The sequence below is a fragment of the Miniopterus natalensis genome, chromosome 1 (assembly GCF_054644295.1).
Source record: "Miniopterus natalensis isolate mMinNat1 chromosome 1, mMinNat1.hap1, whole genome shotgun sequence".
Taxonomy (NCBI): domain Eukaryota; kingdom Metazoa; phylum Chordata; class Mammalia; order Chiroptera; family Miniopteridae; genus Miniopterus; species Miniopterus natalensis.
In genome coordinates this window covers 157,085,977-157,104,859 of record NC_142081.1, presented here as the reverse complement: position 1 = coordinate 157,104,859, position 18,883 = coordinate 157,085,977, and the positions used below count along the sequence as shown (strand labels likewise).

The window sequence follows — 18,883 nt, the reverse complement described above, 5'->3', positions numbered from 1 at the left end:
TTTTCTCTATTTTTTTAAATGTCGGAAGTTTTAATGTACCTTTGAAAAGAAATCAAATATTAAGGTAGAATTTCCTTGGAGGTTTCCAATCAGTGGCTCCGGGTTACCACTTGTGGAGATGTAGAAAGAGGGCTCTCTGATCAGTAACTTTTAGGGGCAGCTACCAGAACTATCCCAAACATGCTGTCCTAACATATTTATAATGCCCTTTAATGTTTTAGTGATGATTGAACACACTTATTACGGCTGTTAAAATAGATTTCGCTTCAGTAGTCCACAGAATATGGTATGTAGTGTCCTATATATACTCAGCATGTAAGTTTCTATAATCTCCATAGGTTAACAGATAAAAAAAAAACAAGTAAATGCTTTGAGTATTTTTGGTTGCAAAATTAGAGTATTTTTATTTTCAGGTAAACTACTGTAATAAGTGGAAGTCTGTGGTAAAGAAAAAGTGTCATTTTGGAAGGAAAAAAATTAAATTTTAAGCAGAAACATTCTTTCAATAATTGTATCCAAAGTATTTTCCTATTAAATTTGCTGAGCTGTTAGATTGAAGATATTGGTATAACTTTGACTTAGGCCCAGGCATGGAGCCATCATTTTGTGTAACTTGAATGGGAACCCCTTTATTTACTTTTTTGCTTGAGCCTGTAATTAAACCATAATTTAACTGGGTCACTGCTATAGCAGTAGCGGCTCCTTTAGCTGCTCTTTTTGTTGGAATGGATGTTGTACTTTCCCATGCAAAATTAGTACAAACATAATTAACTCAGCTGCCTCAGATAAGTATTTTTTAATCAGATATGTCTTATATATCAATTGGAAATATTGTGATGATTTAATCACACACTGCCTTTAATGCTGAGACTATTTTGTGTTCTCAGGTTGTGTTAATGGGGTTTGTGTCAATAGAAAGATTCACCGAATTAAGAGGAGCAGAGAAATAGCCTTTCATGTCTATGTGGATAACTTTTTAAAAGTCAATTTTATATTTGAATCAGGGACAAGCATATTCTCATGATGATTCACATGATCATTTTTAAAGTGAGTAAACAGGCTATATTTTAGCTTTGCCTTTTTTCTTTTTTATACTTAATCTCTTAGATGAACTGGACACACACATTCCTAATTCACTCCTTCCCCTCAAGAGCATATTTTTGTAGGTGATGGTTTTATTGTCATGAAGTGGGAGTTAAAAACAAACAAACTAGAACTGGGGTTTCATTATTGTGAGAGAAAATGGTTTTGGACCAACTACTTGAAATTAAACTGAAGTTCCCATTCTTAGTAGATATGCCTCAGTGTAGCTGGAGAAGAGCTGACCTGTGAAAGAAAAAAATGTATGTCAGAGTGCCTGATGGGTCATTTTATTTCTCTCTAGGTACTTTGTACGTCAGAGTATATCATTCAGTAGCCTAGGAGTATATTTTGCAACCCATTCTTTTGGACAGTTTAAGAAATTATATTATTTGAATTAAATCTTGAATGATGTCTTTTTGCATTTATTTCCTCTTTCTTTTTTAATGGTTGATAATATCCTATATAAAAGTATTTAGAGATAAAAATGTAGCCATTTCCTGCTTGTGGGTTTTAGCTTCTTCACACTTTGTATTCAGAACCAAGTCAGAGATGGGATTCAGGGAGCTCATCAGACGACACTGTCAACACTAGTAGGTAAAGCAGATTGTAGAGTGAAGTTGGACCTGGTGACCAGTGGGTCTGTTGATCTGTATGCATGCCCAGATTTACTAACACCCCGCAGAGCAGTGCTGGAAAACTTGAGGCTGCTTCCACAGGAGGAGGCCACTTGCAGAACGTGGTTTTGCAGAAAGCACGTGTGTTCTGAGAGCAAAGTGTTCCGAAAGAAAGAGCTCCAGAGATCGCCATGTGGGGTGCTTTTTTTCTTTTTTCTCATAGTCTAACAAACAAATTGCTCTCTTTCCCTTAGAGAGGAATGAATTATGTAAGAAGAGGTCACTAGTATAGTGATTTTCAAACTGTTTGACTGTGAGCCACAGTAATAAATGCATTTTAGCTATGACCTGGTACACATAACACACACGTGTGGAACAGGTTTCATGAAACATTGCTTATACTTAACATATTAATGCACTTCAGTATTTTCTATTCTACTTTATTAAAATAAATGCTAGTCATTGCCTTTTAAACTGATTTATTGTCATATAAGTGGAATTGGTACAGTTAGACAAACTAAACTGGCTCCGACAGATGTATTCCCACAAAAAACATGAGTCAGGGACTTAGATGATATCATTTCTACCCACAGCCTAGCTACCTAACATTCAAGGATGTTGTGCTATGCTTAACTTGAGAGAGAGAATTATTTATACAAATACTGGTTAGAGAAAATAAAATCTCAAATTTATTTATTTCTCTTCAATGCTTCTCATCTACTATGAAAGGAAAAATTATATGTAGGATTGCTTAATGTATCATTTTATTTCTCTCTAGATACTTTTTCTAGATTAAGGTAGGCCAGAGAAGTCTGTTCTCATACTGTACTGTTCTCTACTCCTATAGAATTTTTTTCACCTAACTGCATATAGGTGATATGTCACTGGTCCACATGGAAGGAGTGTGTAAGATGTTACCCAGTGTCACTCATTACAGTTCCTTAAGGATAGTGTTCACTTGGTGGGAGCCAGCTTTAGAAAGACTCAAAGGAGAATTTATTGTTTGCTTTTGGTATAGGAATAGTGCTTTTTCTTCTTAGCACTTGGTTTAGTTTTGTGTTAAGGACACTGTGATTCATGGAATGGACCATGTTGCCCTATTTGTGTTGGCAGCTGGAAGTTAGACAGTTAAATTTGTGGCCTATATTTATGAGACTTAATCATATGCAGTTTCTTCACGGACATCATCATCCTGGGGTTTTTTTACTTTTTCGTTTGTCCTAACGTTCTCATATATTTAAAAATCTTATAGTTTGTATGCCACTTCAGGTCCTTTATAGGAATAAATATTTATAATTAGATTTTAAAAGACAAATAAACTGAATTGTTAGAAAAGTGCAATCTTGAGTTTGTGAATTTGTAAGTTTGTTGTGATTTGTTTGTTTTAAAAAATTATTTAAATAAGCATTTGTTGTTAAAAAGTCTGTTTAAATTCATCCCTGTGCCGTGGACTGTTGTTACTTTTAAAACATTTAATATCTGTTGGTGTCACGATAAAATATGATTTTGGAGGCTAAAATAAACCTTGTAGATTCTCCAGATCTCTTCTGGAATGAGACTGAATATAATTAGAATGGAATGTTTTCAGTTATTTTCATCTAACAGTGGTGATAAAGTAATAAAACATCAATTCTGTAAGTTATACATGTTAGTCCTTTTCAATACGTAAAATCAAGTTATGTGTAGAATATTTTAAAAACTGAGTTCATAATTTCCCTAATAAATTTCTGCTAAGTTTGTGCTGTTAGTTGCCAAACAACTGGGTTTTTAACCAAAATAAGTTTATCATGCTGTTGGAGGTGTATTAAAAATTGTTTGTTTAGAAATTACTTAAATTTGAAAGGAAGATTGAATTAATTTTGATTTATAATTTTAATTTAGGTGTTTATATACTTTGATCTCTGTATATAATTTTATTAGCAAATTTCAGAATATTACCTAATTAATGTTGTAAATCTTACATACCAAATAGGTTTAAAAATGACTTGAACATTTTTAAGAACTTAGGGTTAGTCAGTGAATCAGAGGTAGGGCATGGAGAGTTTTAACAAAATACAAATTTTTCAGTTAAAGAAGTGAATTGAGTATAAATCTCAACCTTCTTGTGAAATTGTAAATTAACAAGTCACGCAAGAAACAGACAAATGGTATTGGTCATTTTGGTTAGAAAAAGGTCAGGCATTTCAAGCAGTGCTGTAAGGTTGTGAAATCTGTTCATAATAGAGCCATAAAACTCCGCTCATACGTCTCTGAACATTATATGTAGAACTCGTTGCGGTAAAGAACTGTGGTGAATAGTCTTAGCATCAATATGGGAAGAAAGCATGTTTTTAGAAAACTATACTTTCAACCTTCTACTGCTTTTTAATGTTCACAATTTAGCCTTTTCTCAGTGCTTTGGTATTACTTAAAAATTAATAGAAGTATTTTAGATAATAATGACATTAAGGACCCCTGCTAAGGACCCCAGAACTTTCATGAATAATTCCTTACTAAACCCACTTTTGTTTTGTTTCACTGTCTCAGTGGAATATTTATAATTGTTAATCATGTTTCTGGTATAGAGCTGTTCTATGACTGATTTGTTTTTAGTTTGTGATAATGCTTTAAGTTCATATATAAATAACAATTCTTACATTTCCTATAAACATTAACAAAATTTGCTTGACTCATCACTGATCTTAAAATGGAATATATATATGTATATGGTGTCCCAAAAAATGTGTACACACTTAGAATAATTATTAATTCCAGTGAGTTAAATCTGAAAAGAAAGAAACATCAGTTGAGCTATTAAAAAAAAGTGTGTATACATTGTTTGGGACACCCTGTATATACATATACATTATCCTTTTAATGTGCCCTTATATAGCTTCTGTGTTTAGTGAACTTTATTAACATTTTAATCTATTCTTGCAGGGTTCATGCTTGAACCAGATCCAGAGCGTAGACCTGATATATTTCAAGTGTCCTATTTCGCATTTAAATTTGCCAAAAAGGATTGTCCGGTCTCCAATATCAACGTAAGTAGTTTTCAAAGTGGGATATGAATTTAAAATCCATTTTATTACATGCATATATGTGTGTGTGTGTGTGTATGCACATGTTCACACTTTCAGAGTTATTTGTTTCATGACAAGTAGTCTAATAGTGTTTGTGATTAGTATTTTAAATAGAAATCCATAGTTGCCAAATTGTGTACTGAAGTGCTCTAGAAAGCTGTAGTAGACTTGGGGGCACTGCATGATATTTTGCATTTTTGAGAGAAACATTGACATCTGTCTGACACAGCACAAACAACAATTATTAAGTTGTTTGGGCCAAACTATTAAAAAAAACAGAACTGTTAGATTTGGGGGTGGGGGGGAACTAGGGGTATCATGAAAAATTACTGAGACATTAAGCACTCTGTACACTGAGAAAGTTTGGTTACCTTTGGTGTGAAGAGCTTAGACATTGTAAATGGAGTGCCCTGACTTAACAGTGACTGATTTTGTATTCAGTTATCCCTCAGTATCTGCAGGACTCCTTTGGGTACCAAAATCTGTGGATGCTCAAGTCTCTTATATAAAATGGTGTAGTATTTGCATGTATAACCTGCCCACATCCTCTGTGTACTTCAAATCATCTCTAGATTACCTAATGTAAACGGTATGTAAATAGTTATTATGCTGTGGTGTTTAGGGAATAATGACAAGATGAAATGCCTGTACATGTCAGTAGAGATGCAGCCATTGTAAGTCTAACTAAATAGTACACGTCAGCAGCAACCTACTGTTTTTTTCTGAGTAGCAGTTTTGATCCGAGGTTTGTGGAACCTTAGGGTATGGGACCTGTGGGTATGGAAGGCCAGCTGTATTTTGAGAAGTTACTTAATGTTTGTCCTCCTGTAAAACAGGGACAGTAATTAGGAGGACTCCAAATAATACATGGAAACTTGGTGCCTGTTCCACGGAAGGTGCTGAGTTAGTAGTAGCTAATATCACTGAAAGACTTTGAATTATATCCTGCGTCTGCACACTGTACCTAACTGCGTGATATTAACCGTGTCTGGAAGGTCTCTGCTAATTTGATAAAGGCTCGGAATCATTGCTTAGTTTTAAGCCATTTTCAGCTTTCTGAAGATCACTCGGGCCTTACTTGTTCTTATCGGCTTTCCTTTATAACTTAACCCAGTAAGAAAAAGAAGGAAGTTGGTATCTTTTTGTTTTTTGAAGTCCTTACTATGTTAAATATTCTTTGTTGAAGCTGAAAGTCATGCAGTTCTAACATTCTAGTAATAAAAGTAGCTTCATTTGACTATAGATTTTTACCCTTTCATTCAGTAAATATTTGAGTACCTGCAATAAGCCAAACATATTATAGAACATAAACAGATGAGGAAAGCCTTTACTCTTGTTTAGATTTTACATGCAGTGCCATGAACATTTTTGCAATATGTAGAAACAACACTTTACCTGTATGCTTGGTGTTTGGTCTTTTCCCCCAAAGTGTAAAATAGTCATTGACTTACAAGTATAATACAATCCTCCTTTTTTTTAAAAAAATGTTTTTATTGATTTCAGAGAGAAGAGGAAGGGAAAGGGAGAGAAAAGAGAGAGAGAAACATCAATGATGAGTCATTGATTGGCTGCCTCCTGCATGCCCCCCACTGGGGCTCGAGCTCGAAACCTAGGCATGTGCCCTGACTGGGAATCGAACTGTGACCTCCTGATTCATGAGTCAGTGCTCAACCATTGAGCCACACTGGGGGAGCAATACAATCCTTTTTAGCTAAGATTTGCCCATTTGTAAAGTGGATACGGTGATATTGTTCTGTTTATTTTTAAAGGGTTTTTGTGGCACATGAATATGAAAGTGACATTTGTGTAACGTGGTGATGTTTGCAGAGTAGGTGTGGCAAACATGAAAACAATTTGCAGGCATCTGAGGTGAAAGTAATAGTATCTCATAGACAGTACTTTTTAAATTTAAGAATATATCCATAGCCTTTAAATAAAGCTTTCTCCAATTAAAATGAAAACTAAAATGGCAAGTTTTATTTTTCTTCCCAGAATTCTTCTATTCCTTCAACTCTTCCTGAACCCATGACTGCTAGTGAAGCAGCTTCTAGGAAAAGCCAAATAAAAGCCAGGTAGGCAAAGCTGTGCTGACATTTGAAAAGGCTTTTTTTAAAAAGGGGATAGTTCTCATTTTTAATCCTAGCAAATGTAATTAAATATCATCTACACCCACAAAAAAATGTTGTGTTCCTTATTACATGTGGCATAGAGTTGAACAGCAAGTACAAAGTAAGCTTTTTTGTATAAGAGACAGGGTTTGATATCTGTCTCACTTGAACTGGTAATGTTACATTGGGTCATCTGGTGGGGGTTGTCATTATCACATGGCAGCTCTAATTTATGAAGTTGAGTTTTGAGTTTATAGCTTGTATGAATTTTAATTTAAGGAAAGGAAAAATAGTTCTTACAGGCAACTTTTTTATAGTATTCTAAATTCATAAACTACTTCATGTGTTCTAATACATATTTAAATGTGTATTACTGTGTATAATTTACAATGAATGGTTATAATGATACTACTTTTAAGACTTTTTACATTAAAAATACAATGTTTTAAATAATTTTTCATAGTTGTTTACTGCATTAATAATTTTGACACATACTATATATAGGTTAAGACCTGAATCTGAGTAATGATTGAATTAATGATTAAATTTTTTTCTCATGCTTTTTTTGAGTTTAAAAGTTAATAAGCAGGACTGTACTTTAGATGATATTACATACTTTCATATATAATATCTTTGTTATCTTTGAAGAGATCTATTGGTCACAGTTTTTTTATATTGTATTTTACCTATGCAGAGTATTTTATTTGACATAAAATATATTTGTCATGTACCTGTTATGTGAAAGATAGAGATACTGGAAACACAAAGAAAAAGAAGGAGTTCCCAAGGAGTTCACATTCTAATGAAGTAGATAAGTTAAACAGTTCCAACCTGATAGATATCAGGCAACTCAGCGTGGAGGGAGGGAAAGATAGGGAGCAGAGAAAACAGGACACAGAAAGAACCTAGTCCTTTCCCTGGAAGTGGGGATAGCTGAACTGTTGCTTGAAGGATGAATAATATAGTCTCACTTGGAATGGGGAGTGAAACTATGATAGGCAGGCACTTCAGGCAAGAAAAATTGCCTTTGTGAGACTGAAAGGCTGGAGCATAGGGGACGTGTACGGGAATGGAGGGAAGTGTATACTGGAGCATAGGGGATGTATATGGGAGTGGTGGGAAGTGAAGCTGAAGAGGTAGGTAAATGCCAGTCAGGAGCAACTTTGTTTATATGTCATGCAGAGAAATTTGTCCTTTGGCATTTAGGCCAGTGAATTTTAAACCTTGCAGTCAGTTCTGTTTGGGACTTTGTTGTGAGTTGTGTTCTAAACAATTTGTTATTTATAAATTGTTAAAATGTCATTTGGGAATGACTTAGTTTTTTTTAAAAAAACGTGGCATCACAAAGAATATCATCTTTATTCACTTGAATTTTAAAATACTCTTGAGGACGAGATGAAGCAGTAAAGTTACATCTAACTTGCAGGAATTCATTGTGACCAATAGTATGTCCTATCTATGACATAGCTGTAGTTCGCAGCTGCTGTTATAATTGAGTGGCAATTATGAATTGTAGAATTGTCCATTGAATTTTTTAAAAAATATGTTATTGATTTCAGAGAGAGGAAAGGAGAGAAACATCAATGATGAGAGAGAGAGAGTCATTGATCGGCTGCCTCCCGCACACCCCCTACTGGGGATCGAGTCTGAAACATGGGCATGTGCCCTGACTGGGAATCAAACCATGACCCCCTGTTTCATGGGTTGATGCTCAACCACTGAGCAACACCAGCTGGGTTTGTTCGTTGAATTTTATTGTTACTTGTGTTTTTTAAATAATTATTTTGTTAATTATTAAATCTTTAAGAAAATAGATATACATTAGAAGAGCATGAGTCAACTGTCAACTGAATAAGAATGATGCTCTGAATATCTTCACTATGACACAAGTTACAGCTATACAATTATAAGCAAATGAAGTAGTTAACACAGCTAAATTCACCGTGCTGTTCCTAGTATGCCAAAGCTATACATCATGTACATTAAAAAATAATGTTTATTTGTACTTACTGGTCAATAATGTAAATTTACTCTATATTGGTAGTTTCCAAACTTGAAAAAAAACCTAAATATGTATAAAACCTAGTAATAAAAAAATAAGTTAGTCTTTTTTTTCATGTAAAAGCATATTTCTGGGGGTGAGGTGGGGTGGAGAAATCTTGACACAGCTAGTATCATTAATTACATGTTTTAAAGCTTTTATGAATATTATCCATATGCCCTACTTCAGTCTGTGGTACTCTACTTTACTCCTTAAAGGCCCCCTTCCTTCCCTAAATACCTGCATCTCCTCTTGGGACTGTGAAACATGTGAAACTTAGGTGACACCTTAAAGATGGACAGGCTGAGAATCTCAGTCCTGGCAGACGGAAACACTGAAGGATTTTAGGAGGAGAGAGTCTCTGTTTTAGGAGGATTGTTCAGGTGATAGGAGGAAAGACAAGAAGGGAGGCAGAGGAAACAGCTTTGTGTCTTGCAGATGAAGCCGTTACAGCAGCATTGCTACCAGTATTCACTCAGTCTCTCATTTCAGTCAGGCGTGTATCTTCACTTTGCCTGCCTGTCCATCCATCTTCTTCCCATTTCCTCACACAGAACGCTTTGTTTCTTTTCACGGTTTAATGAAATCATATTTATTTTTTTGATCTCTACTTTCCAGTTGAAGCCTTTTCTATCCAGTTTAAGTTAAAGGTAGAATTAATTACTCCTCCATGAAACTCTTGATATTCCTAGCATGGCACTGATTATTTTCACGGTTATACTTTAGTATATTTTCATGAACGTGTGCCATATCTCCCTAGGTATACTATGGGTTCTTTGAAGACAGAGTCTTGTGCCATGTTTGCTGGATATCAGTAATTGTATATTAGATATTGGTACATCAGAAAAATAAATTAGGAAATACTAGACTAAACAAAATGTGCAGAACTTTAGTATGCTTTTTTAAAAGTATGAGGTTTGCTCTACACTCATGTGCTGTGAATCTCTAGAGAGATTTAGAACAGGAATGAGGATGGTGAGGTCTGTTCTAAAGAATGGATAAACAAATAGAAAGACTGTATACAATATTTTCTCCAAATTACTTGAGTGTAGGGAGTACAGCATTGGTTTTACATCATCATTTGAACTCAATAAATGTTTGATTATCATAAAAATGAGATCTAGTTGGTTATATGTATACATGATCTTTTATTGCCTTTTAGTTCAGTTTTCGTATGACTTGTACCATCCCCATTTCATCTAAAACAAATACTATATTTAGAAAACAGCACACATAAAATGTCTGCGATTTTCTAAAAATTTTTAATTCAACTTCCTTTCTTTCTTAGAAAGATAGTTGTGCACAGGGCTCCCTCTTGTGGCTCATACAGATATAAGAAAGAACTAGGTCTGTGCAGGATTGTATCCAGTGCAGCATATGTGCCCTTAATAAATCATATGAATGCAAAATTTTAAGTATTAAGTCATTTGAAAATATGCCCCTGGAACTTGGTAAAGAGATTGTATTGCAATCCTGTTGGAAAATGAACATACGACTATTAAAAGTTATTTTAGTTTTTGTACTGAATTTATAGAAAGCAAAGTTAGTAAATATATAACTTAAATCTTTTCCCTGGGTTCTTTTGAAAGAGAAGAGCAAATATCTCTGTTTTCTTAAATTATATTTATTATCTCTTTCTTTGAGAATTATGATTTACCACTGGACTGCCCATGTCTGTGGCCTAAACTAATCCCTAGTGGGAAAGTTTTATATAATTTCCATTCAGTGTTTTAAGAAAAGCAAAATTAAAGATTCAAGAAGCTGAATGTGAGCCAGTAGCTCCACTTGCTAAAAGTTTTGGCTTCTTTTGTTTTACTATGTGTCCTAGGGCGCAGTCTCTTCTTTCTTAGGCCTAGAGTCCAAGCTAAGGAAGACTGTTACTTGATGCTTCTTATTTATAGTTCTCTGACTGGTTCATAGAGTTAGCTCTCAATTTTGTCTAAAACCTTATGACAAGGTTTGTTTCCTTTATTTCATCTTCTTAGGAGCAATCTCAGTATTCTTTTTCTGCCAGCTTCAGTGGTTAGGTTTATCTTATTTTCCTATCTTCAGTAAACATTTAATACTTGAGAGTGAGACTTAGGAAGGAGCCAAGAAGACTAACATGATTATAATAATAATTAAAATGGATCTGTTGAAATAGATGGTTTTATAGAACAAATAAATTAGAAATAATCCTAATATTTGGAATGAAATGTGTTCTTTTCTTGTAGAATAACAGATACCATTGGACCAACAGAAACCTCAATTGCACCAAGACAAAGACCAAAGGCCAACTCTACTACTGCCACTCCCAGTGTGCTGACCATTCAGAGTTCAGCAACTCCTGTTAAAGTCCCTGTGCCTGGTGAATTCAGTAACCACAGATCGAAAGGTAGTATAGCCCTGCCAGCCTAGTAATTACTTTATAGTTAATGTAAACACACCTTTATGGCGTGATTTTCTAGGAGTATAGATTACTGGCAGACTTACTATTGTGAAGTGATAATATAATGCTTTAAGAAACTTCCTACTGATGTCTAATAAACTCAACTCATTGTTTTCCTAAAGTTGTAGAGAAAGGTAAGTTACTGGCGTATGAAAGTATGGTATACAGAGCTCACAGTTTGTTTATCCCTTGTGTCACCAGCTAGTAGGATTTGAGGTTGATGATAAGATTCCAGAGTGGAGAAAATTGTGTACTGGATCGGAAGGGAGGACGTTGAAACTCTATAGCCTTACAAAGTTCTCTGTCTTTGCGCTGATCTAGAGTCTTGGCCACAGAGTCCGTCTTGGACTGTGTGGACAGTACAACATAGAAACTTGTCATCTGATTTTAAGAAAAATTGTTTTTCTAATATAAAATATCTAAGCATTATGATACAGTATGGGATTTTTAAAAATCCCCCTGTCCCCCAAGGAAATATCCCTAATATTAAAGAATAAACTTGTTTTCTTAAGGGTTTGGGGATATAACTTAAAGGCCCATCTCAAGAAACCCTGTTTGGCACTTTATTTCGTGATATAACTGTTTCGTTTTCATGTTAACATGATTTCAATTAAAATTTTTAAGTTAGGGTACTCTAATGGTTAAAGTCCCACATTTTGAGGCTCATGAACCTGGGTCTGAGTTCTATTTTTTCCATATTTTAGCAATATATGTCAGGAAAATGCAAATACTTCTTACAGGTTTGTTGAGAGGATTAAATGACTGCTTAATATAATGCCTGCCACAAAATATGTCTTTAAGAAATGTTAACTGTTACTACTGTGGAGTAAAGCATCTGCTCAGGGAAGAGAAGGGGTATGTTACCTGGTGTATGCTGCATACCATTTCTCAGCCTCACTTTCTCTTGCATAAAATGGGAGTAACAGCTGCTTTCCTGTTGTAAGGAGTCAATAACAAGCGTGATATCTAGGAAGTTCTGTTTCATAGTAAAGTGTCAGTGTTAATGTCTCTTTTTTCTACCTTTTGGTTTGGAGATCCTGTTAGTAACTTACGTATCAGTGCCCTTCAGACAAAGACCACCAGAAACACACTTGAACAAATGGGTTTATTACTCGCTTGCCAGGGAACCTGTGGGAGTTTCTCAGTAAGGTGGTGTTTGAAAGCCTTATTAAAAGATTTGGGCTTGTTTTAGGCAGTTTTGAGGAGGCTTTAAGGAAGCGGGGCTTTGCTCTGAGTGGAAGGAGTTAGGAAGGGAGTGTATGATAGCATTAGATACCTTCATAAATAGGAGAGAAGCCAAAGCCTCCCTTGCTGAAGAAGCAGCACTCAGTTATGTTAGGCAGGTCGGCAATGGGTTTGGTCCGTCTGTGGCGGGTAGTGCTCCTGATTTTGTCAGTGTTGAGACATAGTCATGGAGTGGTCTTGTCCTGATCCATCATGGTCACAGAGTGGCTTTGTCTGATGTTGGTGTTTTGTGAAATTGCTCCTGTTTATCTGGATAACAGTAAGAACTGGCTGCAAGTGTCAGGCCTGCTTCCCATGTCAGGGGCAGCATTTCTCTTACATGCTTCTAGCCTAGGCTGGAAAAATAATACTGTTTTTCCCCCATGTGTACAAAATAACACATGAGTCAATTATTTTAAAATATTGAGTTAAGCCGGGCCGGGTGTGGATCAGCGGTTGAGTGTCAACCTAGGATCCAGGCGAACGGGGTTCATGCTGGTCAGGGCACATGCCCGGGTTACGGGCTTGATTCCCAGTTGGGGGCATGCAGGAGGCAGCCGATCAGTGACTCTCTCATTGATGTTTCTCTCTCTCTCTCTCCCCCTTCCTCTCTCTGAAATCAATAAAGATATATTTAAAAATAATAATAAAAATGAAATATTGAGTTAATACAGAAATAATCAGAGAAAAATGTAAAGGTCTCCATTCTTTTTCTTTGCAGAATAAACTTGCTATAGCTCAGTGTGCATACCAGTGTTTGGTATTATTAATAGTATCGTGGTGAACATTCTTATATCAGACTTGATTTACATATCAGAACATTTCTCTGAGAAAGATGTTAAAAGTATGCTTAATCAAAATTTGTTAGATACTGCCAAGTTTCTATCCAAAAAAAAACTTCAAAAATTACACTACCATCAACAGTGTGAGTGCCTTTTCATTCCTGTCCTTCTCAACACTTGGTAGTATTGGTTTTTAAAAAAATGTTTCCCTGTTGACTGGTGAAACTTTTTTTGGTTATATTTTAATATTCCTGGTGAATAGCATCCTCTCATATGTTTACTGGCCATTTGTTTTCTTCTGTGGATTATTTTTGCAATTTTTTATGAGACTGTCTTTGTTTTTATTGCTCTGAAGGTTTTATTTTTGCCAAATGTATTTTATTTTCTTATAGTTTATCATTTGCCTTTAACTTTATTTGTGAATTCACTTAATTTCTTTGAGCCTTTGTTTCATCATTTGCAAAATGGGGAATAATGGTAGGATTTAATGATGTACTTGAAAGCATTGTTTTCTTGTGAGCTTGTTGTGATGTTTGGGAATTCTCTGGTGCTCCATGGCCTTGTCTTGAGAACCAAGGAGCTCTGTTCAGCTTGATGACACTAAAGAAAAGTCACAGTTTGTGAGGTGAGAGGTGAACCTCACACATTAATGCATGACGATCATTGGTTTGTGATTGCGTTTCCTGCCTAGCCACAGTGGCTCTTCACCTAGACATCAGGGTGCTAAACAAAGACTGGGTAGCCGAGGAACTTCACCTTTTGATACTCTTCCAACTAGAAATAAATATACTTAAAAGGCTAAGAATGGTGGTTATGTCTGTGGTGCAGTTATGGTTTTAATTTTCTTCTATATATTTTATAAATATTTTCAGGAGTAATTAAAATGAACAAGCAGTTTCTCATAATTGGAAGACTTAGTTATAAAGCTGTTGTCACAGAGGTGTAATACTTCAAGTCCGGAGAGGTCCGCAGATGGAAACGACCCCGTCTCTCCCTCCTTGCACTCTTTCTCCTTTTCCCCCTTAGGATTAAAAAGGTGCATTTGAATTTATGGTAACTCATTGGAAGAGAATATAGAAATTATAGTGTATTTCATTTTCTCTTTCTAGTGTTGTGTGTGTCTTTTATTCCCATTGATTGCAAAAGTTTTATTCATGGGATATTCCTAGGGTAAAATTTACGAAGCTTGCAAATAAATATCCATTTAGGAGACAGTGTTAATACATTTACTATAGTAGCATTTATTGACCTGTTGTATAAAAGGTTCTTTGGGGTGCTAAAAGATATATCAGTCATCACCCCATCCCTCTGGGGCCCTAGTTAGGAAATAGCCATTAAATAATTAGTATGTGCAAAGCATGAAATGTTGCAAACCTAATAGAGGTGTTAGATGAAGGAACACAGAAGAGAGGTTTGAGCTAAAGTTAAAGGATAAGAAGAATTGCAGAGGGGGAAAGTGACATTCTAGATGGAGAGAGTCATTTTGGCAAAGACACAGGCTCTCATCAGTTCATGACGTACTTGAGAAATACAGAACAAACTGACACTGCTGCTTTGTCCATGGAGAGATGAAATGTGAAAGATGAAATATTTCTAAGATGTTGACTTGTTCAGAGTTGCAGCTGACAAAATGAACTTTCATGGGTACTTAGAATTACCGTAAATAATCTTTTGAAACTATATGTTTATGGAAGTTTCTTTATTATTAAATAAGGACATAAATGCTTTGGCAAAATGATTATTGAAATTAGTTTTTTGAAATACAGCCATTTTTTTGAAATCCATAAGTATATTAATGTAGGTTTTTGGAAACTCCTTTTAGGAGCACTGAGACCTGGAACCAGCCCTGAGATTTTACTGGGTCAGGGGCCGCCTCACCCTCAGCAGCCTCCACAGCAGCACAGAGTACTTCAGCAACTACAGCAAGGAGACTGGAGATTGCAGCAACTGCATTTACAGCATCGCCATCCTCACCAGCAGCAGCAGCAGCAGCAGGATGCTTATATGCTGCAGGTAATTCTTTTGTTACTTTAGATATAGAAGTAGTGTTGGAAATTTATGCAGCTTTTGAGTATCAGTGAATTTTTCTTATCATGGGCGCCTTGAACTCTAGACCCAAGTAAACATTTTGCTCTATTTTCTGACTACCAAAGAATACATATTTTATTTGCATTCTGTGAGCTACTTAAGAATACTCTGCTGAAATAGTTGCATTGTGGCTTCCTGAAGCAAAGAATGTTCACCTAGTCATTTGGTATCATGAATAAGCACTGCAATTTATGATAATGCTTTTTTAGTTACATTTTAGGCTCGGATACATAGACTATCATTATGTTGTTGTTGGAAAGGTGATAGTAAGCTTTCAGAGGTAACATTGTCTTAGGTTTTGTACTTGTATTTTTGCTTGGGTTGGTGTGTTTGTAAATGGTGGAGGGAGGCATTTAGAATTGGAAGGGACATAGAGAAAAATGACCTTAAGTTCTGTTCCGTCCTTTGCCTCATCAGAACCTGCAAATTTCTAGTTTGACTAAACTATTTTAAATTTAATGACCATCATCCTTTCATCATTTCCTGAAATGTTTTTGAGCCAGTCATATGTATGACACTTCTCATGGGTGCCTCCCTCCTCTGGCCTTGACTGTTAGACCCAGAGTGGCGAGTAGTGTTAAGTAGGTGATGACCGGAAGATATCATTGAAGGGGAGATAGAGGAGCTTGGGAATTTACTGTAATGAGTCCTGGACACAAGTAACTTCGAGGTCTCCATCAACTGGTAAATGTGTTTAGGTTTCTTCCCAGCATCCTTAAACTGTCCTGGAAATGGTTTTAGTTGACTCTGTTATGTTTCATTGATAATTCTGAAGCCATTTCCAATAAACATATATAAGTTGTAGTCACTGACTAAAGCTATTTGACATTGGTGTTTGGACTCCTGAGTACCCAAGTCATTGCTATAGTAAGATCAATACTTAAAAAAAAAGACTATGGAACAAAAAAGGCACGAGTAATATTGATGAACTTGTTTGCTTTTCTCATTGCAGTATCAACATGCAATACAGCAGCAACAGATACTGCAGCAACAGTACTTAATGCATTCAGTTTATCAGCCACAGCCTTCTGCACCACAGTATCCTGCAATGGTAAGCGTTACATAATTTGTAGAGATTTCTCTCTGAGTATTTTGTTGAAATTCACAGTGTGAGTGATATTATTCAGAATTTAATTATTCAAGATCAATTCAAGTTAGTTAATTACATGTATTTTATCAAAGCCAGTATTAGTTAATTACATGTATTTTATTAAGCAGCTGTAAAGTGTGCTGAACTATAGTTCCTGAATTTGGCACATTGTATCTGACTGATAGTATTTTTCATTTATCTCATCGTATAAGGGAAATAGATCTGTCACCCATGATCTTTTTGTCATATGTCTCTTTCACTTGGCAAATGTGAGTTGAAGAAAAATAAACCCAAATGAACATTGCATTTGCTTCAGAGAATATTTGACTTTTCTTTATAGCAGTCACTGTACTATAAAGACTTTATTGTCTTAAATATTTAAAGGAGAATTTTTGAATCCTGCCTGATTGTGTTAGCCTAGCTTCACAGTTTTTAACTAGATTTATTTCATCTTGCAATACTTTTCTAGTAGCCAAATGCTCCTTTAGATATTAATTACTTTTTAAATTTCTGATTTTGTTGCCAATATGAAAGGAAGGAACATAGAAAGTGGGTGTGGGGCTGACAGTGTGCTAGTAAACTTGAACATTGCTTTATATAATGGCATTTCTTGCTTCAGGTGCAGCGGTATCAGCAGGCTTTCTTGCAGCAGCAAATGTTAGCTCAACATCAGCAGTCTCAACAACAGGCGTCACCTGAGTATCTTACCTCCCCTCAAGAGTTCTCACCGGCCTTAGTTTCCTATACTTCATCACTTCCAGCTCAGGTTGGAACCATAATGGACTCCTCTTATGGTGCCAATAGGCAAGTATTTTTCCCATGAAGGCTAAGGAAATTCTTGTGGAAGCAGGTGCCATTGTGGAGTGTAGTCACTAAGTGGCTCCTGAATTACTTTAGAGCCCATCTTTCTGTAGAGTGCCCCCTTTTCTCTTGCTAGTTCTTGTGGTCCCTGTGCATCCCCATTCTTCCTTGCATTTCTGTTAGTTAATTTGGCTGACTGCTATTTGTGGATAAGGCTTACAACATCCAGCAGCATTTAAGGTTAAAAACATTGGCTTATATGTTAAGGAGTCCTAATTTAAGTAGAAACACAACCTTAACAAGCTACTTTACTAGTTAAAAATAATCCTTGTAGACAAGTTAATGTAACTTTTTAAACATATATTATTATTTTTAATTAATTTGATAATATTTACTCATAAAAATTATCTAATTTTGTTTAATTTAAACAGGCAACAAAAAATTTTTATGTGTCACTTGGTCCTTTTTTAAGATATGTTACAGCAAGCTTATTGTTACCATAGTAACAGATGGGAAACATGTTATATAGATACATTGGTTAATAGAGTTATTTTTCTTGGATAATTCATATTGTAAAGCATTATAATAAATGAACTGCAATAGAAATTTTTTCAAACTTAGATTTGATATGGGGAATGCTTCTGAATTTTATAATTAAGAATCTATTGACCATTCTGAATACTTCTTAATATATTTAGATATGTAGGAAGAAGTAGCTGTTAGAGTTTTGGTTACTGGTACATCAGCTAAGTTTTCATACAACACAGGATATGAAACAGCCTGGAAAAGGTGTCTACAAGCTTTGGCTTGGAGTTGGGCATGAGAAACAGCAACATGAGTAGCGTACTTGTTCACTGAACATGTCAAGAGAGGGTTAAAGTATACAGTTTGCTATAGTATACCTCATAACCTGTGGGGTGGGAGGGGCAAACAAAGTGATGTTTTGACGTGCTTTCCTAAATCAAAACTTGAGATACATGAATTAGGACCAGCATATCTAAGTGGAGAGCAGGTCATAGGATCCAAGCTGGTTTAAAGGTCTGGATCCATGTTTGCCAGACTTTATCGTTTGTGGACTCTAGTTACAATTTTTTATTTACCCACATAGCCCTTTTTTCTTTAATAAAGTAATAGTATTGTTGTAAATAATAAAATTAAACAATACATATTTTAAACAAATTAAAGCACTAAAATATAATCTATGAAATACAAGTAACAATCTAAGAAATTTACAAAAAATACCTGAAAATAAGTCCTCTAGGGATAAGAATGGAATGGTTTTATTCTTCATTAAAAACAGGATATTCTTCTTGATATTGAGACTGATGAAGCTATTGTATTAGATGATTTATTTATTTATTTATTTTACTTTTGATGTTAACTAGCATCAAAAATGCCAGTTTTATCTAGTGTATATGGTTGGAAAATGCAAAAATATTAAACTGTAGTCTCTGATATAGCATATACTTATGTATACTTTGTTTTCTAAAGGATTACCAACCTCTGGAAATAAAGTTGTGTCACAGGAATGGAATCATGAATTGGAAATTCATGAGAGAATT

The 18,883-nt window shown here is 35.2% G+C and overlaps 1 protein-coding gene across 1 annotated transcript in view; it reads left to right on the top strand.

The window, feature by feature from the left end:
* BMP2K (BMP2 inducible kinase) overlaps window positions 1-18,883 on the top strand; it is a 111,857-nt gene that overhangs the window by 62,686 nt on the left and 30,288 nt on the right. Inside the window, 6 exon segments of the mRNA XM_087826769.1 lie at window positions 4,617-4,720; window positions 6,752-6,831; window positions 11,122-11,282; window positions 15,165-15,355; window positions 16,299-16,481; window positions 17,140-17,324. Of these exon segments, the coding sequence (XP_087682895.1) occupies window positions 4,617-4,720; window positions 6,752-6,831; window positions 11,122-11,282; window positions 15,165-15,355; window positions 16,299-16,481; window positions 17,140-17,324 (904 nt within the window).